General features: G+C 55.8%; 1 protein-coding gene across 9 annotated transcripts in view; it reads right to left on the minus strand.

The window, feature by feature from the left end:
• ABLIM2 (actin binding LIM protein family member 2) overlaps nucleotides 1-16600 on the minus strand; it is a 193940-nt gene extending 177340 nt beyond the window's left edge. For 7 of the 9 annotated variants that reach the window (XM_010370017.2, XM_010370019.2, XM_010370015.2 and 4 more), the window contains exon 1: nucleotides 16453-16583. In XM_010370017.2, the coding sequence (XP_010368319.1) occupies nucleotides 16453-16462 (10 nt within the window). In that variant the 5' untranslated portion in view covers nucleotides 16463-16583. Of the gene's footprint in view, nucleotides 1-16452 lie in introns of all 9 variants that reach the window. The other 2 variants (XM_010370010.2, XM_010370020.2) reach the window with 2 other exon arrangements.
• Between the last annotated feature and the right edge of the window lie 6681 nt (nucleotides 16601-23281).

Consider the following 23281-nt stretch of genomic DNA (forward strand, 5'->3'; position numbering starts at 1 on the left):
GGCACAGAGGGGGACCAGGGCTCCCGAATCGGCGGCCTCGCCCTTGACGGTTCTCACTCTTCCCCTGCACAGTTGGACAAAGCTGTCACTTCCTGCAATTGTGCAGCACCAATTGCCCCCTCTCTGGACCCTGCCCTCCCCGAGGACACCATCCCTTTCTGGTCAACAAGCCCTCAGTGAGGACGCCAGCCTGGCCTGGCCCTCGAGGGACCTCAGGTCTGGGGAAGGTGGGAGGGCGACAAAGATAGCTCAGTGAACAAGAGGGGAGGCACAGGGATGTGGCCTTGGCATCTGTTCCCTGAACGCTCTCAGCCAGCCTCCCTCCCCCCTGCAGGCCCCCCACTTCCCATCTGCAAAGGCCCAATCCTCCCTTGATCCTGGCAATACCAGCTCTTGTCCTTCTTGTCCCCTTTCTTCATGGCTATATGTCTTGAAAGGGGTGTCAATGTCAACAGTGCCCAAACTGGGGCGGGGAGGGGCGCGTCTGCAAATGCATCTCCTAGGGCCTGCCCAGCTCTACCACAGCATCCCAGGTTGAGGCCCAGGCATCTGCGTGTTGTACTGTCAGGGGTCTCCGCTCCTCTAAGAAAAGAGCTTCCCCCAGACATGACTCCCAGGGCCCCCAGGCTGGGTTCCCTACACTGTCACTGAGCACGTACTACCAGCCAGTTGCTATGGGAGGTACCAGAGGACCATGGTGCACAAAAGGCAGACAGCACTGTAAAGCCCTGCACCCTGCACCCTACCCAGGGCCTAAGGTCAGGGCATGGATGAAGTTCCTCAAACACACCCCCTCCCTCCCATCTCGGGGGCTCTGCATCAGCTGTTCCTGCTGTCAGGTGCCCTTCTCCCACTGCTTTGTCTGGCTAACTCCTACTTGGTTGGATGTCACCTCCTTCAGGAAGCCTGCCAGGATTTCTCTCTCAGGCCAGGTTCACTTTCTCTCTGGCCCCACAGCCTCCCTCCGAGAAGTGCTTTCACAGAGTGTCATCACTTACTGCATGCCTTCTTCATTGGCTGGGTGCTCCTGGAGGGAAGAATGGCCTCCAGTGCCCGGCCAGAGGATCAACGTGCTCCAGGGAACACACCACCTCTAGCCTCCCCGCCAAGCCCATGGACACTGCCTGGCTGCGTGTTAGAGGACATGGCTGCCCGTGAGACCTGGGGTGGGGCCAGGCCTTTGCAGCAGGCTGGGGGGTCTTCTGTGAGGGGTATCCTTCCTGGTGTCTGTCTCCTCAGGGAGCGGCAGGTCCTCACTGAGGAAACAGGTGCTTGGAGGGGAGGACTTAGGTCCCAGGAAAAACCACCAGCCCCTACCCGGAAAGCTGTCCATTGGGGGCTTCCCAGGTCAATACCAAGTAGGGGCTAGCTGTAACCTGATGGTCCCTTCCCTCCCAAATCCAGAGCAAAGTCCTGCTGGGATCTCCTGCTGGGCCACAGGGGTGCCTGGCAGAGCTGGGGGAAGGGAAGGGATCAGGGCTGTGAGCAGAGCCTCAGGGGGGAAGCAGCCTGTGGGGCTGGGGCAGAAATTCCTGGCAAAATCCTCCTTCTAAGTTGTCAACCTCCTAGGAAGCTGTGGGTCACATTTTAAGGAAGAAGAGAGAGAGAGTTTCTAAGTCCCTTCCAGAATCCGCATCACCCCCTACGGCTCCCCAGTGAGGTGATGGCACTGCCCCTCATGCCCAAGGCCACCGCTGGGGGACCTGTTCTATTTGAAAGGCAAGGTGTGGAGGAGAATCACAAATACGCAGACAGCACATAAAACGACTCCTGCACTCCCGCACTGAGCTGAGAGAAGGCTTGTGAAAGCCTGGCAGGAAGCTGACCCACATTTAATGCAGATTATAGAGGGAGGGAGGGTGCCATTCAGCTGAGCACAGGGTCTGGAAGGACACAGCCTGAGCTCCAGTGCCAGCCTGACGGCTGACATGGGGCAGGCTTCTCCGTGTCACTTTGCCTCTATGTCCCCACCTGTAAAATGGAGAGTCACAGCTCCCCACCCCGCCACCCGGTGTGGAGAGGATTCATGGAGGTGACACAGTCCGCGCTCAGCCCGTGTTATGACCCCGCTATGCTGCTGTCTATACCAGCCTCCAGGCACCCTTTTATCGAGAAGCGTGAGCTCTTTGGAAAGCATAAAAATGCACCATCCGCAAAAGGGATTTTTTTTTTTTTTTTTTTTAATCAGGCACATAACTCTTTGTTCCCTGTTGCCCTTAGAATTTGAAAGAACCCGTGGGGAGACACGCTGTGGCGAGGCGGCGGCACTGAGTGGGTGTTCTGAGAGGCAGGCATGCCAGTGGGAAGCCTACCTCCCATCTTTACCAGCTGTGTGACCTGGGGCAGGTCGTGCCTCCCGTCTTATCCAAGCATCCTCATCTGCAAATTGCGAGCAGTAACATCACCCCACAGGGCTTTGTGGTATCAGAGATCTACCTGTGCAGCCTTGCTCCCATGCCCAGTGTTGCTAGGTGCTCTGTAAATGGCAGGCATTGATTTTTTTTTTTTTTTTTCTGAGACAGAGTCTCGCTCTGTCGTCCAGGCAGGAGTGCAGTGGCATGATCTCAGCTCACTACAACCTCCGCCTCCCAGATTCAAGTGATTCTCCTGCCTCAGCCTCCCGAGTAGCTGGGATTACAGGCACACACCACCATATCCAGCTAATTTTTGCATTTTTAGTAGAGGCAGGGTTTCTCCATGTTAACCAGGCTGATCTTGAACTCCTGACCTCAGGTGATCTACCCACCTCAGCCTCCCAAAGTGCTGGGATTACAGGTGTGAGCCACTGCACCTGACTTTTTTTTTTTTTTTTTTTTTTTTTTTTTTTTTTTTGAGATAGAGTCTCACTCTGTCACCCAGGCTGGAGTGCAGTGGCGTGATCTCAGCTCACTGCAACCTCTGCCTCCCGCGTTCAAGCCTCCACAGGAGACCTATCTGGGAGAGCGATTGTGAGGGACTGCCTCAGCCTCCTGAGTAGCTGGGATTATAGGCACACACCACCACGCCCAGCTAATTTTTGCGTTTTTAGTAGAGGCGGGGTTTTGCCATGTTGGCCAGGCTGATCTTGAACTCCTGACCTCAGGTGATCTGCCCACCTCGGCCTCCCAAAGTGCTGGGACTACAGGCGTGAGCCACCGCACCCGGCCAGGTATTGATATTCATTAGACAAATCCATCCTCCCTTTGGGTCCCGCTCTGCTCAGCGCCGAGGGTTCCTGAGGTTGCCGGTGCACCCAGGATATATTTAGCTCTCTGCTGGAGCCCTGCTGGGTGCTAGCATTCCAGCTGAGGACATGAAATCTCAGACCAGCTCCTAATTTCTCATTGGCAACCATGGATTTTGCTCCAGAGCAGAACTCCCTCTCTTTTATAACCGAAGGCTACATTATCCCCCGAGGACACACTCGTGTACACACACACACACACACACCCTTGAGATCCCTGTGCTTGTAACATGTCAATACCACTCACAGCCCTAGCTCAACAGTGAAAGTCCACTTCCCAAAATAGAGAATCTCAGAGCAAGAGGACCTGGCCAGCTGCCGGGGAGGCTGACAGCTGCTTCCTAATGGAGTGTCCTTGAGAACTAGTATTGAGCAAACCCGCCACTAGTATGTCCTTAAAATGAATAAGCAGTGAAAACACAGAACAGCAAAGCATTAGGAACAAAGGAAAACTGCCCATGATCCTAGCGCATTTTTTCTCCCGAGATGTTTTTCTGCATATTTTGCAGACTGTAAAAAATGATGTGTCCTGTATTCGTCTACTACCAGCCTTCACACACAGTTTATTCATGCTTCATAATATTTTTAATGCACAATATTCCATCTTTTATCAGCAGCTCTCAAAGTGTGGTCTAGGGAGGTCCTCAGGACCCCATATAGGGTTTGGTGGTCAAAATCCTTTCAATAACAACACTAAGATATGGTTTCCCTTTTCACTGTCACTCTCTCCTGAGTGTGCAATGGAGTTTTGCAGAGGCCGCATGACATGTGACATCACAACTGATTTAACTCAGGGCAGACATCAGAATCCAGCCGTCACCTACAAAGCCAGATATTAATGAGATTTGCAAAGCTGTAAAGCAGTACTTCGGCTCACTAAAAATGCTCTCATGTTAACATGCAAAGCAGTCATTGTCCTTTTGCAGTTTAACACATTTTTTATTTTTCAATTCTTATTTATATATATTTTTTGAGACAGGGTCTCACCCTGTCACCCAGGCTGGAGTGCAGTGGCGCAATCATGGTCTCCCAGCCTCAAGCGATCCTCCTGCCTCAGCCCCCAGAGTAGCTGGGACTAGGCACATGCTCAGCTATTTTTTTTTATTTTTTGTAGAGGCGAGGTCTCACTATGTTGCCCAGGCTGGTCTTGAACTCCTGAAGTGGTCTGTCCACTTCAGCCTCCCAAAGCACTGGGATTACAGGTGTGAGCCACCGTGCTGAGTCAACAAATATTTTTTTAAATTCTGTTTTAATTTCAAATACAATAAATATCAAGAAATATAATGCACATAAGCAAAAGCTCTCTGGGGTCCTCAATAATTGAGCCCTGAGGCCCTAGAAGTTTGAGAAGTACTGCCATGTATGGACAGGAGTTCCCGTAGCCAGCGTTCTGCTGTTGGACATTTACGTTGCAGAGTATGTAACCCCTGCAATGAATGGCTTTTTATTTCTGAATTCATGTCTGTGTTTCAGAACCTTTCTTCAGAATAGATTCCCAGAAGTCGCATTATTCCATCAAAAGGCATGAATGTATTTAAGACTCCACACGTTTCACCTGTTTCCCAAAAGACTGGACCAATTGATATTCCTGTCCACAGTTTGTGACAGGATCTAGCTCCCGGGATGTTTAAATTTAGCGAGTAATATTTATTTTTTTAATCTTATGAGAAGTCATTCTCACTTTCTCATCCATTCTAGAGACCCCACAGGGAGAAGAAAAGGTATCGACCCCATAAACAGGATGCACCAAGAGACTACCTGTGCCAGGCTGAGTAATGCCTCCCCCAGAAGATACCCACATCTAATCGCTAGAACCTGTGACATATATAGTTAAACGGGGAGGGGTCTTTGCAGACGTGATTACATAAAGGGTCTAGAGACTGGGAGATGATTCTGGATTCTATGGGCGGGCCGTGAGTACAATCTCAGGAGTCCTCATGGGGAGGAGGGAGCGGGAGAAGACACACACAGGGGAAAAGTCACGTGAAGAGGGAGCCAAGGGAGGATTTGAAGATACTGCCTTGAAGATTAGAGCAATGTGGCCACAAACCTCAGAATTTGGCAGCCACCAAAACTGGAGGGGCGAGGACTGAGCCTCCCCTGAGCGCCCGTGGGAGCTGCTGGCGCCAGGTTTAGCCTCTGACACTGACATTGAATCGCTGGCCTCCAGAGCTGGGAGGAAGCGCCTTCTCTTGCTTTAAACCCCCGGGCTTGTGGTCACTGGTGACGGCAGCCCCTAGACACTCACAGGTGGCCTTTGCCCAGCACTCCAGTTGTGCCACCTTCCCTGAGTGAGGCACAGAGCCGCACAAAATCCTTTCTTTAATGTGTGAATCACCCTTTAACCACCAAGTCAGCCTGAGGTCCAATATCCCAGAAGAGGGGACACGAGTCAGGACCCAGCTGGAGACCAACTCTGGTGTGGTTCCCTGAGGCCTGGGTGGGCAGGCACCAAGGGACAGTGGCCCGACCTTGCTAGGGGAGAAACCCTCACCAAAGCCCACAATGCACACCTTCCTCGGCAGAGAAGTGGCTTGGGGTGGCGGGAGGCAGGGGGAGAGGGAGAAAAGGAAGAGGCAGCAGCGGTGCAGCAGCAGCTCTCCTGCAGCAGCCCTGGGCCGGGCAGGTTCTGAAGGGCCCAGCATGTCTGGAGGGGACAGAATGAGCTGGTGGATGAGAGGGCTGCAGCTGCAGGTGACCTAAGCAGCACCGAGGTCCTGGAGAGGCCTCCCCACTGGATTCCAGAGGGGGCTCTGGGCGTACAGTGAAGCAGGGCCCACAGGAGGTGAGGTAGTCGCTCAGGACAAGGGGGCGCCATGGTGCACCACAGTTAGGAGTGCAGGTTCTGCAGCTGGCATGGTGCTTCTCAGCTGAATCACCTCAGGAGAGTTACCTAATTCCCTGGGCCTCTGTTTGCTCACCTGTGAAGTGGGAATACTGGTAGTCCTGAGCAAGGAGATCTGATGTAAGAATTACAGGGTGAAAGCACATCACAGTGCAGGGCCCCAGCACGGTGCTGGGTCCATGTCAGGGAACCACGTAAGCCATTCCCTTGTGGGCGTGCACAGCAGAGTCCTGCTTGCCTGGAAGCAAATGCTACATCCCAAGGTGTCCACTGCCCTAAACCACACATGGGCTCAGAGTCGGAAAGATCCTCTAGGAAAAGCCCAACCCCAACAGAGATGAGGAGGCCAAGGCTCAGGGAGTGCATGGCCTGGGCTGGTTTCGGGTCCCCCGCCTCTCCATTAGACCACCCTTATCTCCTCCCAGAGTTGCTTATGCACCAAGAGACCCAGGCTCTGCAGGCACCAGGGAGATCAGGCCACGCCAGGACCCGGGATCTGGAAGTACCAGGGAGAGTCCAGCTGTGCCGAGGCCCAGGGTCTCCAGACACCAGGGAGAGTCAGGCCACGCTGAGATCTGGGGTCCCCAGATACCAGGGCAAATCCAGTCAGAGTGTGAAGGGTGCAGGGCTGGGGTCTTCTGGAAGCTCCAGGGGAGATCCGCTTCCCTGCCTCTTCTAGCTTCTAGGGGCACCCGAGTTTCTTTGGGCGGGGCCCCTCCCTCCACCCTCAGAGCCAGGCATGGAGACTTCTCTCTCCTCTCTGCCGCCTTCCCTTCCCTGGGCCTCCTGCCTCCCATTAGCGAGAAGCATCAGGCCCCCCGAAATCCAGAACAGTCTCCCTGTGGCAAAATCCTTCACACAGTCACAGAAACAGTCATTTTGCCACACGAGGTCATATAGTCACAGGGCCTGGGATTAGGACACAGGCACCTTTGAGTCCACTGTTCAGCCCCCCGCACCATCCGAAAGGAGGTATTTCAGAGAGGGTAGGTCGCAGCTCCAGGCTGCAGAGCAGGCGGGAGCAGACACAAATCTCTGCAGGAAATACCAGCATGGTCTGTGTCCACAGTTCAGAGCAGGGAGGGAAGCGGAGGGCCTAAAGATGTGAGGAAAGCTTCACGGCGGCCCTGGAGTCTGGCAGAGCCTTGAAAGGGAGAGGAGGAGGGACTCCAGGAGAGTGGGGGCAGACAGACGGTGACAAGAAGAATGCAAGGCTGTTTAGGGATCAGGGCAAAGACAGCACATAGTAGGTGCTTAATAAATAGTCATGGAGGGACAGGAGAAAGATTTTGGAAGAGCTCTGAGCCCTTGTGGGGGTCTGTTGACTGCTGGACACAGAGGAAGCCTGGACCTAGGCTGAGACTTCCCCAGCACTTCACACTCAGGACTGGCCCTGCGCCCAGACAGGACGGGGCCTGTGGAGAAAGACCCCACATAGCTGGTCCCTCTGTGGGGCAATTCAGAGGCTCCCAGTGGGACTGAGTCCCCAGTTGCCAGAGTGGTGCCCCCCATAAAATGCCCCTTCCTGGCTTCCCCTCCCTTCCTCCTCTCACCTTCCTCACACCTCCCTCATGCTTCCTGGGGTCACCTCCCAGGTAAGCCACCTGCACCCAAGTTCCAGCTGCACCTACTCAGGGAGCCTAAATGGAGACCGCTGTGGGGCAAAGGGGCTGGACCATCATGAGGGCATTTGAAACGTGGCTGCCAGGTTGAAGGTCTGGATGATCCTTGGAATTCTTCATTCTAGGCACTTCGTGTCCAACTGCAGCATCAACTGATGTCATTTTCCATGTGCGATCCTGGGGACACAGAGGGCCGTAGAAGCAGAGGGTCAGAGACGGGCCAGGCTGTGCGTGCTTCACCCGGAGTGACGGCAGACAGATGAGGAGGCCATGCTGAACTGGGGACGGAGTTCCACCCGTCACTCATCCTCCACTCCTTGGGTGTTCACGAAATGCCTCCTCTCATTCCACCCGAGCGGCTTTCAGGGGAGCCAGTACAAGGCCCCGTCGTGCCCTGAGGACAGACGCCAGTGGGGACAGAGCCAGCATGCTAGCTGCAGTGACACTGAGCACTTTTCTTGGTGTGCTGGCTGGACTCACATTGCCAGATCATCTAACTCGTCGCTCTAAACACAGAGAAACCAATGTCTCAAACTTCCAGCACAGGATGTGAGCTCCGTGCAGGAGGCAGGGGGAGCCACTGTTGCTGCCTGGGATGGAGGCTGCTCAGTAGAATGCAGCTAAAATGAAGCTTCCAGCTGAGACTGATGACTCAAGACACCACACCTCCTAAGGATGCTGTGCCGAGAAGAACTGGGAGCTGGGCGGCTCTCTGGAGACGGTGCTCCTCCTGGCACTGGGCTGCAGCCTTGTAAACAGGACTGAGATGGGACTGGCAGGGGAGACAGCAGGACCAGCGAAGGGGAGGGGAAGCTGTGAACCCAGGCTAGGGTGTGGCCCATGATGCCAAAGCGGCTCCCACAGGGTACGACGTTGGGTTTGTCCCCAAACTGTGAAGCGTATTTACAGCTGTGACAAAGCCCACCCTGCCCGTTCCCTGGTGCCTGCAGTGCCCAGGCCATTGACTGTCACTCAGCATCTCTGAGTCTATAGTAACCCCTCAAAAGCAGCTGTCATCACCCGTACTTTTTATGTGGGGAAACTGAGGCAAAGGGCAGTTAAGCAGTCTGCTCAAAGAAGCACACAACTAGCAAGGGACATTAGGGGCTAGAGCCCAGGTGTACCCAGCCCCAAAACCAGCGCACCTTCTGAGGCACCCAGACTGCCCCCCTCACATTTGGAACTGTTCAGCCAAGGGAAGTGGCATGAAGCCACGCAGCTCATTATCTGCAGCAGACCTGTTTGTTCTAGGCCTGGAAGCTGCTGATGGCAGGAAGTTCCAGAGCCAGCCCTGGAACCCACAAGGGCCAGGTGCCAAATCCCCAAGGACCAGTGAGCACCCCAGAATCCAAAGCCCCCTCCTCCGCCCCAGTCCTTCCCACAGACATGAGAGACCCAGCTGCCCTCCTAGCTCCAGCTCCAGGCGGACATCCACAGAAGCCGCTAACCCCCAGGTGTCGAGCACCTCCCTCCACGCCAGAGACCCTTAGCGTGAGGCCCAAGTACTGCTCACCCAGCCGGGAGCACCCCGAGAGCCAGATGAGAAAGGCAGGTGCAGCAGGGCCCCTGAAATGGCGGCCAGGCCTCACACCCAGACAGTGGGTGGGGTGGGGCGGTGGTGTCAGAAGAAAGCAGGGTCGCCCTCTGAGGATGGCAGTGGCCCTGTTTTTACAGATGGGTACACTGAGGCACAGAGGGATGATGACTTGTCCAAGATCACAGAGGTCCAGGTGAGGGGCTGGAGAAGCTGTTGGGCTGGGCTGTGTAAGCAGCGGGAGAGGTACTGCCTTCAGTGGAACAGATGGGCCCTGGGGGGATGGCAGGATTTGGGGTGGGGGTGGGGGAGCTGGACCAGAGGGTCAAGCGTCCAGCGGGGGCGCATGGGCTCAATGTGGTGAAAATCCCTCTCAGGCCCAGGCTATCTGAGGGTGAGTCACAGGGGCCATGCAATGACCCCAGGCAGGAACCTCCATAGGAGGTGGGTTTGGGTCTAGTCCTGCCTCCTGGCTCTGTGCTGGCAGGTCCTGCACCTGGAAAATGGGAATAACACACCATGGCCCAGGCGAGAAGATGGACTGTGTGAGACCCCTACCAAGAAGCACCATCATGATGCCCCCAAATGGGCCAGGCTTCATCCAGACCAACACTCAGCTACACATTATGAGGCAGCAACAAATCCTCCAACGCAGCCAGCTAAAGCATGCAGGCAGGGGACAGGCAGACAGAGCCCGCCCAGCCGGGGAGATGCATGTCTGTGGCTGAGTCGGGCACACTGGGGTTCAAATCCCAGCTCTGCCATTTACCAATCACGTGACACCAGGTGCCGGGCGGGACTCGCAGGCATTTCCTCCTCTGTAGGCAGAGATGGCACCGGCCGCTCTGAGCAGCGATGCGAGGACCCCGGGAGGAAACCTATATGAGCATCTGGCCCAGGCCCCAGGGCGCACTGGATGAGCCACGGTCTCTGCGACATTTAAGCCTGTCCCACCTGGGTGCTGCCTGACATCCTAGACACCCTGAGCAGCCCTGGCGACGGAAACATTCCTTGAGTAAATTAAGACTGCTCCACTCGGGTTGCCCTGTGCTGGGCGTGAGCCTCAGAGGTCTGCTCTTTCGGGGCTTCCCCGGGACTGGGACAGCCGGGTCCATGATGCGGGGACGACTGCAGGACCCATGTGATCAGCCTCAAGCACTAGGAGCTACCCCAGGACATGACCCATGTTTTCCTATCGCAACTATTTTAACAAGCTCTGGGAGCCTCTTCCACGTGCCAGGCAGAGGCTGATCAGCTCATGGGACCCTCCATCCCTACCGAGATCCTGGGGAGGGGCAGCAACGGAAAGAAGGACACAGAGGTCTGATCTTTGATCACGCTAGCAAGTGGCAGGGATGGGTGTGAGCCTGAGACCCCACTTCAGGGTAGGTTTTACGGAGCCCTACCTAGGCAGAGGCACAGCCAAGGGGTGCAGCAAGGAAGGCCCCTGAGTATCTTTGCAGGGAAGGGGCTGTGGAATCCAGGCTCTGGGGTTGGTAGATGGCATCGGGCCAGCAGCCTGGTCTGGCTTCAAGGACAGGCAGTGCCTGCTTAAAGGGCCAGCGACAAGACAGGTCCCTTCATCTCCCAGTCTTGCCAATTTCCTCTTGCAAGCTCAGAGGTCTCCCATGACCCAGATGATGCTCTGGAAGCCCAGGGTGTGGGCCAGGCAGCTTTTCCATGAGTCAGGGACACATACCTTTTTCTAGGACAGTAAGACTGGACTTTCTAAGAGTTCATCAAACTCAAGACTTGATTCCAGAAAATATCCTATCTACTCCCAAACTATCTCGTTGACAGAAACCATAAAGAGTCAAAGGATCTTGGGTGGCCATGTTAGGAAGGAACCCTGCACATCACGGAAGAATAGGGCAGAGCTTGGGGGTGACCAGGCTAAGCAGAGACTACCAATGTCTGGGTAACAGCAGTCCTCTCCAGATACAATCTCAGATGAATTTCTGGGTCAGGAGGGTCTGGCTTCTGCTGCACCTCATTCAGAGCGGCATCAGGCAGGGAAATTTGGGGGCAGTGCAGCTGCCTGTGCTAAGCTCCCTCAATGCTGGGAGACACCACCATCCCATGCAGCAGACAGTGGCCGTGCAGAATGGAATCGCCAGACTTCTCCTGGAGTCATGGGTTTCTACCAGCGCGTGCCCTTCTCAGAGCTGGAGGCAGAGTGTGCTGTCTTCTTTCTATCTGATCTTTCAGTACAAAAGAAAAGGGCACACAATGAAGAAAACTTGGAAAACACATGGAAAGTAAAAAGGTGCAGAAGAGGGAAAACTTGGTTCCTTCTCCCACCACTTATACATGGGCACGGATGGCACTTCCACACATCGCCTCCCTCACTGTTTTTGTAGAGTTGACATCCTATATGACATACAATTTTGTCCTCAGCTGTTTTGCTGTTTTCTAAATTAAACTTCTTTTCTTTCTTTCTTTTTTTTTTTTTTTTGAGATAGAGTCTTGCTCTGTTGCCCAGGCTGGAATGTAGTGGCGCGATCTCGGCTCACTGCAACCTCCGACTCACTGGTTCAAGTGATTCTCCTGCCTCAGCCTCCTGAGAAGCAGGGACTACAGGCACACACCACCACACCCAGCTAATTTTTGTATCTTTAGTAGAGACGGGGTTTCACCACATTGGCCAGGATGGTCTCAATCTCCTGACCTCGTGATCCGCCCGCCTTGGCCTCCCAAAGTGCTGTGATTACAGGTGTGAGCTACCACGCCCTGCCAATTAAACCTATTTTCTTAAGCATTTTCTCCTAACATTAGAAATTCTTTACATACGCAGTTAGTTCTTCACACGCATAGTAACTTCATATACATGTCTTCCCCACCGCCCAATTAGAATGTAAGTTCAAGAGAACATAGATTTTGGGTTGTTCTCGTCCATTGCTGAATCCCAGGGCCTGGAGCAGTGTGGGCTCACGTATTAGTCTGTTCTCATGCTGCCAATAAAGACATACACAGGACTGCATAATTTATAAAGGAAAGAGGTTTCACAGACTTACAGTTCCGCATGGCTGGGGAGGCCTCACAATCAAGGCGGAAGACGAAGGAAGGGCAAAGGGATGTCTCACACGGCAGCAGGCAAGAGAGCGTGTAGAGGGGAACTGCCCTTTATAAAACCACCAGCTATTGCGAGCCTTAATCACTACCATGAGAACAATATGGGAGAAACCACCCCCATGATTCCATTATCTCCACCTGGCCCCGCCCTTGACACGTGGGGATTATTACAACTCAAGGTAAGATGTGGGTGGGGACACAGCCAGACTGTATCAGCTCATAGTAGGTATTTTGTGTGTCTTTTGCAGAATAATGAGTGAGTGAGATGGAACAGATGGCTCATATTCCATCACTGACTTCCACGGTTTGGTGGTTTCTAACTTGTTGTTGTTACTAGTAAGGCTGAGATGAACGTTTCTGTGGCTACATCACTGCCCATTCTGGGATTAGGTGGAGAAATGTGTCTCTGTTCCAAATACTAGGATCTGCACCGTCCAATCCGAGGACTAGGGCTCAGGTTTGGGTTCTGCCACATCCTCTCCTTGGCCCTGGGCAGCTGCTTTTCCTTCCCTAAGCCTTGGTTTCCCTCTTTGTGCAGGTGGGTGGGCTTGGGCTGGAGCATTCCTCACATCCTTCCAGCTCCATGATCCTAAGAGCAACATGGAAACAGAAGGCTGAGCCAGCCACCAGGCCTCCCTTGGACCCGCACCCCTGTTATGGACTGAATTGTCTAAATTCAGGTGCTGAAGTCCTAACCCCCAGTACTCCAGGATGTGACTATGCATGGAGACAGGACCTTGAAGGAGGCCGCTAAGGTGACATGAGGTCATGAGGGTAGGCTCTAACCCAGTCTGGCTGGGGTTTTCTTTTTTTTTTCTTTTTTTGAGATGGAGTCTCACTCTGTCGCCCAGGCTGGAGTGCGGTGGTGTGATCTTGGCTCACTGCAAGCTCTACCTCCTGGGTTCACACCATTCTCCTGCCTCAGCCTCCCGAGTAGCTGGGACTACAGGTGCCCACCACCACGCCCGGCTAATTTTTTGTTTTTGTTTTTTTTTTTTGAGACGGAGTCTGGCTGTGTCGTCCAGGCTGGAGTGCAGTGGCGCGATCTCGGCTCACTGCAAGCTCCGCCTCCCGGGTTCATGCCATTCTCCCGCCTCAGCCTCCGAGTAGCTGGGACTACAGGCGCCCACCACCATCCCCGGCTAATTTTTTGTATTTTTAGTAGAGACGGGGTTTCACCGTGTTAGCCAAGATGGTCTCGATCTCCTGACCTCGTGATCCGCCCGCCTCGGCCTCCCAAAGTGCTGGGATTACAGGCGTGAGCCACCGCGCCCGGCCTGGCTGGGGTTTTCATAAGAAGAACAGATTAGGACACACACACACACAGAAAGGGAGGACCGTGCGAGGACACAGGGAGAGGGCGGCCATCCGCAAGCCAAGGACAGAGGCTTTAGAAGGAAGTAACCCAGCTGACACCTTGATCTCAGACTTCTGGCCTCTAGAATTGGCAAAAATATAAATGTCTTCTCTTTAACCCACCTGGTCTTTAGTACTTTGTTATGGAGCAAATTAACACAACCCCTCAGGAGCCTCTGTCCACCTGGGGGAATCTGACCTGCCAGGCCAGCGGCTGCCCAGGGGGACATTTAGGCTCAGAAGGAGCACAGGCCTTGCTCAAGGATCTGGTGCTGACTGGTGGCAGACCTGGCACTGGAATCCCTCCCACCCCGCCCCCTGCCCCAGCTCAGGTACCTTCCTCAACCCCACTCCCAGTTGACCCCCCTTGTGACCACGTGGGCTGCAGTGAGATGAAGCTACACCACACTGATCGTCACCTGCTGGGCTCACCATGTGTGGACTGGCACTACATTCAGAACTAAAGGCCTGCCCACCATACTACTGGGGAAACTGAGGCAGGGGGCGCCCCACAGCTAGGGTATTGGATTCGGATCCAGGCCTGTCTGGTACGAGACACCATCTCCTTCCACCTTGCCATGTGCTATATAAACAGTCGCGCCGGCCACCTGAAATCAACAGGCAACAAAAGTAAGGCAACTGCATGGCCTCAATCCACACCTGGGTCATCTTGGAGGCACCCTGTGTCATGACACTGAAGATGTGCACACAGCCCAAAGGAATGAGGAGCCTGCAACCCAGGAGGGTTAGACAGGTTGCCATGGGCTCTGAGCCTCCGGCCTATTTGGGCAGCTGGAGACTGGACGAGATGATGCTCAGCCCCTCCTACCAGTGCTGAGCTCTGGAATACTGCCAGCCGGCATGGGGAGGGCCACGGGGGACCTGCCCTTGTTGCCCTTGTTGATGATGGAAGCTCCTGTCCTGCCAGACATACACAGTGGCAGGACATTAGAGCCCACATGCCAGGGACAAGGGACCATGCTGTCTGCTCTCCCCCACTGTGTGGGTGGGAATGCCTGCTGTGCACATCATCGGCTGGGGACAGGGCTGGGCAGGGGCGACAGGTGGCCCGGAGAGCACACACACTGCCAGTTCCAAAGGGCTGGATTGATTCAGAGGGGCTGAGCTGAACTGGCCACCCAGCAATGACCATCCCAAACTACTGAGGGCCTCCCAGGTGTGGGGCTCTTCGTGTTGTTCCTTGTCCCCTCCAGGCAAGCAATGCTATTGCTCTTACAGGTCAGGAAGCCAAGCTCTGGAAGGTGCCACCTATGCCTAAGACCACCAGGCAGCCACCATGGTTCAAACTCCAGTCACTGCCCCCAGCTGCCCCAGTGCCCCCACACCTCTTCTCATCAGATGCAGAGGAGAGATGCCAGCACTGCTTCTGAGGCTCTCCCTGATGACAGGGGGGACCACAGGTATCAATCATGGCCACAAGAAGCATAAAATTATTCTGTGTGCACCCAGCCATTATCCCCACCTGCCATTAGATAAATGTGTCTGGAGGTTCTGCCAAGTCTCAGGGTGCCCTGCTGCCCAGCCACCCCCAGATAACTAGGTTGGCCATTTCAGAAATCCTCTTCCAAAGGGTTCTGCCTCCGACCGCCCCAACCGCCTGCCATTGCTCTCAGCTACTCCCAAAGGCTCCCTGCAACGCAGTCCCTCCTTCCTTGGATTGAAGGGGGAGGGAAACAATCTCCCGAGGGAGGGGAGTCCCTGGCCCCTCAGCCCCCGCTCCCTTCTAGGCCTACAGCCCACAGGAAGCTCTTACTAAATGCACATTCTCTCCCCAGTCCGATCTCCCCCAGGGGAAGCGGCTGTCCCCATTGGTTTCTGCACCATGGCCAAGGGCCATACTGCAGTCCCTGGCGCGACAGGCTTAGAGGAAAGAGCACAAGAGTCAGGGAGCACCGGGTTCGAATCCCCGCCCCCCTTCCTGAGTCAAGCAAGTGACTCAAGCCTGGTGCGCCTCGGGTCACACCCTGAAAAATGGGGTGATAGCTCTTCCCTGCCGGGAATGCAACGACAAGCCCTCAGCCCGGTGCGGGCCCCAGGAGGCTCTCAGATCCGGGCATCCTCAGGCCGCCTCCGGGGCTCACCGCCAAGGGCTCCAGTTCTAAGTCTCAGTTTCCCCCACAGCACAAGGCGCGGCTGGGCTCCAGCGCTGTGGGATTTTTCCAGCGCCGCACAGAGGCTGTCAGATCCCGGAGGGTGGGTGCGGCGGGAAAGGCAGCGGTGCGACGCGCAGGGACGAGGGGCTGGAGACGCGCAGAGATCGGGTCGGGGCCGGGTTTGACACATGCGGTCCCCAGATCTGCTGCGGAGAGTCCTGGGCGCCGAGGGTCGACCTGACGCCCCCAACCCAGGCGCTGCCGGAGCAATGCAAGGGCGGCTCCCCCAGCTGCAAAGCCCCGCCTGTCATCTCACCTCTGCGTGCCTACGTGTGCTAGGACCCCGGCTCTTCGCGCGGACCCTGACCGCTTTCTGCAGCCTGGAACAACCCGGATCCCCGTGAGAAGCAAAGAAGGGGCGCCTTCCAGACAGCCCGGCGCAGCCACACCGGCCGGCGCGCTGGGAAAGGATTCCCGGCCCCCGCCACTGAGCTAAGCGTTCCAGGCGCACGGCAGGAGGCTGCGCTCTGGCCCCTCGGGGCTGCAAAATCCTGGAGCAAAAGTTGGGTGGAGCCGCTGGGTGATTTTCCCCGGCGTTGCAGGTGCTGCCTCCGAATGACACCCAGCCCTTGCGGCGCCGCGATCCAGCGAGGGGACCCGCTGGTCCCTCAGTCCCCAGCACTCACCTGCACTCATCTCAGCAGCAGCTCGGAGTCGGGGCAGCCCGGCGCTGCGGCAGCCAGACCCTCCGGCCCGCAGGTGCCGCGCCCGCGCTACCGTCCGCCCGCCCGCCGGCTCCGCGCCCGCTCCTTGCGCACCCGCCAGGCAGCGCCGCCGCAGCCCCACGGCGCGCGGGTCACGCCCACCCCACGCCCACTTCCACGCCCCTCATGGCGGCCCCGCCCCGTGCTCGCTGCCGCCCGGAAGCACCCTGGGAAGTGTAGGCGCCTCGACCCGCCACTCAACCTCGCTCCCCAGCTGCCGGAAGAGAGGACTACAAGTCCCAGCATGCTCCGCGACCAGCGCAGGCGCAGACGGGCGACGGCGGCTGAGGCCTTTCGCAGTCGTTCTTAGATATCTGCAGAGCTGTCGCCACGGCCTGAGGGGCGACCTGGGGATCGCCGCTCTCGGAAGTCCGGGAGTCGCTAGGAGAGCGGCGCAGGGAAAAGCGAGCTTGGTGCAGCTCTTCTTGAGTCGTGGACCTACAAGGCGCCTGAAGACTTTCTGGGCCAACTCTTCTTTCCCAGTTTACAGAGAAGGAAACTGAGGCGGGGGGCGGGGCGCGGGCAGGATTAGACCGTATCTATCGGCGAGGCTTGCACTGGTGGGGATTCGTGCGCAGGTTTCCTGCCTCCGGGCCTGGGCTATCCGCGCCTCGCCACCCATCCCAGGCTCCCGTCGCTCCTCGCCCTGGCGCCCAGCTGGGAGGTGCACCGGAAGAGGTGGCGCGGCTCACTTCGGCAGTCCCAGCCGCAGCCCCCATGGTGACCGGCTCCCCTGTGACATCAGGCGCCCAGCACAGGGCGTGGACGCGGGTACAGGAGAGGGAGTCGGAACGGGGAGGAGCAGGGGTCCCCACTGTTGCCTGGTGCTACAAAAGGCGAGCTGCAGAGAGGTCGAGAGGAGCCGGCCAACACAAGGATGCCCACCGGGCGCGGAGGGCCTGGGCCGGAGGAGCATTTAGATGCAGAATCGCAGGAACCTGGCATGGAGAGAGAGGCCAAGGACTTTTGGCTTGAGCCAGGGCTATTTGGAGATGCTTTCAACAAGGGAAAGAAGATTGGGCACAGAAAATGTAGACTGAATGGAACACTGAGGCAGGAGCAGGTACTCCTCCCCTTCCCTCAGCAGCAGCCATCTCCCCCAAGAGGGGCCAGGACAGGAGGCCAGGAGTACAATGGCTCAGGGGAGAGCTGAAGTCCTGGGGAACCAGCCCAGCCCCACACACCCTAGAAATCCAAGAGGCCCAGCTAGGTGATTCTGCCCGCAGCTGCAGGATTCCCATGCCAGTCCACTGGGATCTTGTGCCACGGAATTGAGGGGGCGCCAGATCTAAGGATCAGTGAGCTAATATATGCCATGACCCAGTGTGAATTGAGATCAATAAATGTCTTTGCTTTGCTATTATTATTCTCGGTGCCTAACATAGGGCCTGGCACAGAGTGGGCACTCTGCAAATATCTGTTGAATAAACGGAGAGAAGGATAGAGGGGAGGGGAGAGTGCTGGCACCTGGCATTCCTGGATCATAACCTGAGAGGTAGGCCAGCTACTCACCTGCCATAGGGACACCCTGCTGCCATCTGCCCTCTAAGGAACTCTCGGTCAGGCTCCCCCACAGCCTCTATTTCCTCTCTCTGTGTTTGCAAAGTCTCCTGCGAACCTCCCAGGGGTGCCATGATTTCCCCACACAGCCTGGTGAGGACAGCAGGGTGCCCTCACACCTCTCTGCCAAGACCCTGTGAGCCAGAGGGTGGATGTGGGTGCCCCGTTCCAGACTGGTTCCAGAGCTCAGGACAAGGGGCTGGGGAGCTTTAACAGTTCTCAACCTGGAAGGGCCTTGGGGCCATATGGTTCCAACATCTTCTTTCACAAGGGCAGAAACCAAGGCCCAAAGACGTCCTGCCCCAAGTCACCCAGCAAATTAGTGACAGAGTGGGGCCTGAGCCAGGTCTTGTCTTTCCTTCCTGCACGGTGTCTGCTGAACTGGGACTTCAGAGAATCTGCTGGTTGAACTGAATCCATTGAAACAGACTTTGGTTCTCTGTCCATGGTACTACAGGCCAGATGTGACCTCAGGCAACTTGCTTGCCCTCTGTGTGCCTGAGTTTCTGTATCCTTCAAATCACAGTGCATACATACCCCTTAGGATTCTCGAATACCTTTAATATGCTGGCCTGTCTAGTCCTCGTGAAGAAAATAGACAAGAAATCGTTTCACAAGCCACAAGATTCATTCTAGAAAAACATTGCCCTTCTTATTTTTTAGCAGGCCTGGTGGGGTGTCAGGGGGTCTTCAAGGGGCTCATGGACACAGGGAGTCCCCAAACATGTCAAACCAAGGTCCTTTAAAGGTTCATTAAACGGGGACTGGGCGCAGTGGCTCACACCTGTAATCCTAGCACTTTGTGAGGCCAAGGTGGGAGGATTGCTTGCACTCAGGAGTTTGAGACCAGCCTGGGCAACATGGCAAAACCCTGTCTATAAAAAACACAAAAATTAGCTGGATATGGTGGTGTGTGCCTGTGGTTCCAGCTACTCTGGAGGCTGAGCTGGGATGATTGCTTGAACCTGGGAGGCAGAGGTTGCAATGAGCCATGATTGAACCACTGTACTCCAGCCTGGGTGATAGACCCTGTCTCATGAAAAAAAAAAAAAAAAAAAAAAAAAAAAAAAATTCATTAAATGTGCATTGAGAGGAGGACCTTGGTGGGTACCTTGGGGGGTACCAATATGGAAGCAGGAGCCCCTGCCCTCCTCCTCCTGCCTCAGCTCACATGCCCTGCACCACACAGGGAAGCCCTGCAGTGACCCATATCCCTTGCAGCAGGCAGGGGGTAGAGACCTGAGCTCCAGGGGACTCCCTTCTACCTCCATTGCTTATCCAGGTTCCCCTGGGGGCTCCCATCCCATTTCACTGGGGATCCTGTCAAGCCCCTCATAGGTGGGTGCCCCAGGCAGTGGCCTCAAAGGCCCCAGGCCCCATCTGCCCATTTCCACGCCCACATTTTCAGCACAGCCCTTGACTGTACCGCTCCTGCCTGAGGATCTGCCTGCTTCAGTGGACTGTGGACTTCTCTGCTCTGCAGACAGGAGTCTTACAGAGGGGAAGCAACTTGACCCAGGCTTCTCATTCCAGGAAGCACTAGGGGGAAAGCGAGAGCTTTCCAAGGCACCAGCTAAAGGGCGGGGTTTCCTTCACTCCTCCTGGTGCCCCTGGTTGGAGGCTTCAGGATGTACCCCTGGACTGGCCTCCCTGGGACGCGCTTTCAGGCACTCCGCCTTCTTTTGGGATTAGGAGACACTTAAAGGTGATGTGTCCACCTTTCCCCTACTCTATGACGGGGTGCTCTGGGCTTCGGGGAGGACAGCAATGTTATGGGGGTCTGCCCAGGGGCAGGTCCAGGGCCAGCAGGAAGGTGACAGGCCCGCAGGAGGCCAGAAGACAATGGTCGGAACCCCCAGTAGGGCACCCACTCTTTCTGAGTGTCCTAACCACTATTGTGGGATGTGGGTTGTTCCAGAGATGGAGGGAGTAGAATGCAGGGAGGGTAGCCCCAGGTCTGTGGCCCACCATGCCCCAGGCCAAGCCGTCGGAAGCCGAACGTTGCTTCCCTGGGGCACCAGGTTTACATGTGGGGTCCTGGACCTGGTGATAGAGGTAACCATAAAAAAACAAAAAGGCGGCCGGGTGCGGTGGCTCATTCCTGTAATCCCAGCACTTTGGGAGGCTGAGGCTGGCGGATCACAAGGTCAGGTGTTCAAGACCAGCCTGGCCAACATGGAGAAACTCCATCGCTGCTAAAAATACAAAAATTAACTGGGCATGGTGGCGCACACCTGTAATCCCAGCTACTGGGGAGGCTGAGGCAGGAGAATTGCTTGAACCTGGGAGGCGGAGGTTGCAGTGAGCTGAGATCATGCCACTGCCCTCCAGCCTGCATGACAGAGCGAGACTCCATCCAAAAAAAAAAGAAGAAAAAACAAAAAGACGATTCAACACAAACACGCACCTTCACAAATGTCTATTGCGAACATAAAGCCAGGTGCTTGCGTGAAGAGCCCTGCCATGGTGTGTCTGGGGGATGCTTTTCCTGCATGGCTGAGCTGGTGAGGCTTCCTAAAATGTGAGTCCTGTGACCACAGGTAGAGACTTGTTCTCTTCATGATAAATGCCCCCACCACAAGCACAGGCACCTGTTACTGCTCTGTGGCCTTTAAATTGCTTCAAAATTAGGATCGTTTGTCCTGAAAAAGCTATTGCCCTTTCAGAGGGTGTGAAGCTCTTAGAAAGTGTAGAAGGACACATGCTGGATGGGGTTGGGGGCTGGGGCAGACCCCACAGTGCCAGCCTCACATGGACTGGGGCAGGTGGGGCTGTGGGTTTCTTGAGGCTGGGCCAGGAGGGGCCAGGAGGGAGAGGGGCCAGCATCCCATGGGCTGGCGGCTGCTTTAGGGGCCAGGGGAGCCTCCATAGAGGGGTCCTGTCTAAGCCCCAGTGGGAGCGACTCCAGGCTAGCTCAGAGGTGGAGGGACGTGTGACACTGCACCTCAGAGCTCCCAGGGGCCAGGCTAGGCAAACAGTGACGGCCAGGGCTGCTGTGTCCTGCAGCTCTGCACCAAGGCTCAGAGGACTCTGTCATTGTCATTGTATCATCATCATCCCAATGTCACAGATGGGAAACCTGAGGCATTCACTTACCCAATTGCAAACTATGACCAAGTGGAGCAGGTAGGACGCACACCAGGGCCCCGCTGAGGAGAGAGCCCGTGGGCTTCAGCCCCATGGCCCTCCGGAATCTGTCATCCCCTCCAGGGGGTATTCAAGAGGTCAAGGGATGAAGCTGGGAGTCGTGGGGTTCAGTGTGAGGCCCATGGCCAGGGTACCTGCTCCGCTGGGCCCAAGCCGTGCCAGGCCTGCTGCCCCCACCCTGGGTTGCTGGGAGTGCCCTGTCTTCTCCCGGACAGCTCAGGCTCACTCTCTGGACCTTGGTTGAGATCCCCTCCTTGGACAAGCCTCCCTGGTCCTCTAGCAAAGTCGGGTGCCACCTCCACTCCCCCAGGGGGTCTCCAGATCAGAGGAGAGTGCCCACTGAACTGCGGGATCAGCGGGTACCCGCACTGAGGCTGCCACTCCCACTCAGCAAAGGAAAGAGGTCAGACCTGCCTGAGCCCCTTTCCCGCCGTCCTGACCTCTCCCTGGGTCTGCTGGGGCTTCCCACAAATTGCTTCTATGGAGAGCAGCACAGTGTGGCTGCGCTCACCTGGGGCCTGATCTAGAAAGAAGGTGCCCGCTCTGGAAACCCAGCGGTGTGGAAACCCAGCAAGTCAGAGACGCAGGGCAGCAGACAGAACAGACGGCGTCCTGAGGCCGTCAGGGGCTCTGCACTGTAAGGGAGCCTCCAGGCTTTCTCTCACCAAAGCGGCATTTAGAGATGTATTTCTTCATCTCTAAATACAGTCCAGGAATTGATTGACTTCACAGCCAAATGGAGAAACAAATGAAATATGATTTCATTGTGGGATCTTTCCAGTTGCTCAATAATTTAAAACCACGCCATATGAAACCAGGAGTAAAAATAGCATGTGACTCATGGCTTGGAGCCTATCTCTCAAGCATGGGTCCACACACCTGGATTTTCAGTTAGGTCAGGCCCAGCCTCACCCTCACATGCCAATGCCTTGCCTGACGCCTCCGGGTGGGTCAGGAGGGGAAGCGTAGCCCTGGGTTACACAGGTATCTGTTCTCCCTAACACTTGATCTATGCCACAATTCCAGCTGCCCAGTTAACTCAGAGTGGTTTGTAGATTTGGCAATGTTTTGCCATCACAGAAAACTCACAAGAGATGGTTCATTACAAGTGATGGAAGGAAGCAGAATGTATAGGCCTGATTCGGGAATATGACTCACACCGTGCAAGGCTTGGATGTGGCTGGTCTTCCAAAAGGCCTTCCTTTGATTAAATTTTATTCCTGTGCAGGGGAAACAGATGAGGAACATCAGGAGCACCTGGGAAGGAGCGAGAAAGGGAGAGCAGAGCAGGCAGCAAGCTGGGAGGTGAGGGGCCACATCTATTCAGCACCTACTGCATACCTGCCCCTGTGCTGGAAGTGAGAGATGAAAAAGCTCAGCTAGAGCAGGCAGGTGCATGAGTCAGCCACGCTGCGAAACAGAGGACCACAGGCTTTCCCGAAGGGGCTTGAACAAAGGCAGGGCATCTCTCCCGGCGCCGGAGGCTGATCTCTGCACTCTGCCTCTGCTGTCACACGGCATTCTTCTCTGAATGTTCCCCTTCTGTTCTCATAAGGACACTGGACCTAGGATGGAGGGCCCACCCTAACCCAATACTGTCTGACTTCATCTTAACCAGTCATTTCTTTGAAGACCTGATTTCCAAATAAGGTCACATTCCCGGGAGCTAAATCTTGGGGTTAGGACTTCAACATATCCTTCTGGAAGGTACAATGTACCCCACCAGAGGGGACCACCATTATTGGACCCCACAAGGGGCATGGTCTTCCAGAGCCATGGCCTGTGGGACCTGGGAGGAAAACTGCAAGTCTGAGGGCTCCCAGTTGGGGAGAAGAAATGGAAGCCCAGAGAGACAAGGTCAGATGGGGCCAGGTCCTCAGGAGGCCAGAAGCCACAGTGCTCCCCGAGCCATGTGACCCTTGGTTGGCGACCACGCAGGTACACAGCCCTGCAAGGGACTCAGAAGTCAGCCATCCCTGATAGTGAGAGCAGCTCTTGTCCTGGGAGGGCAGACGGGTCCTGCCAGAAGCCTGGGCCTGGCCTT

The sequence above is a fragment of the Rhinopithecus roxellana genome, chromosome 2 (assembly GCF_007565055.1).
Source record: "Rhinopithecus roxellana isolate Shanxi Qingling chromosome 2, ASM756505v1, whole genome shotgun sequence".
NCBI classification, from domain to species: Eukaryota; Metazoa; Chordata; class Mammalia; order Primates; family Cercopithecidae; genus Rhinopithecus; species Rhinopithecus roxellana.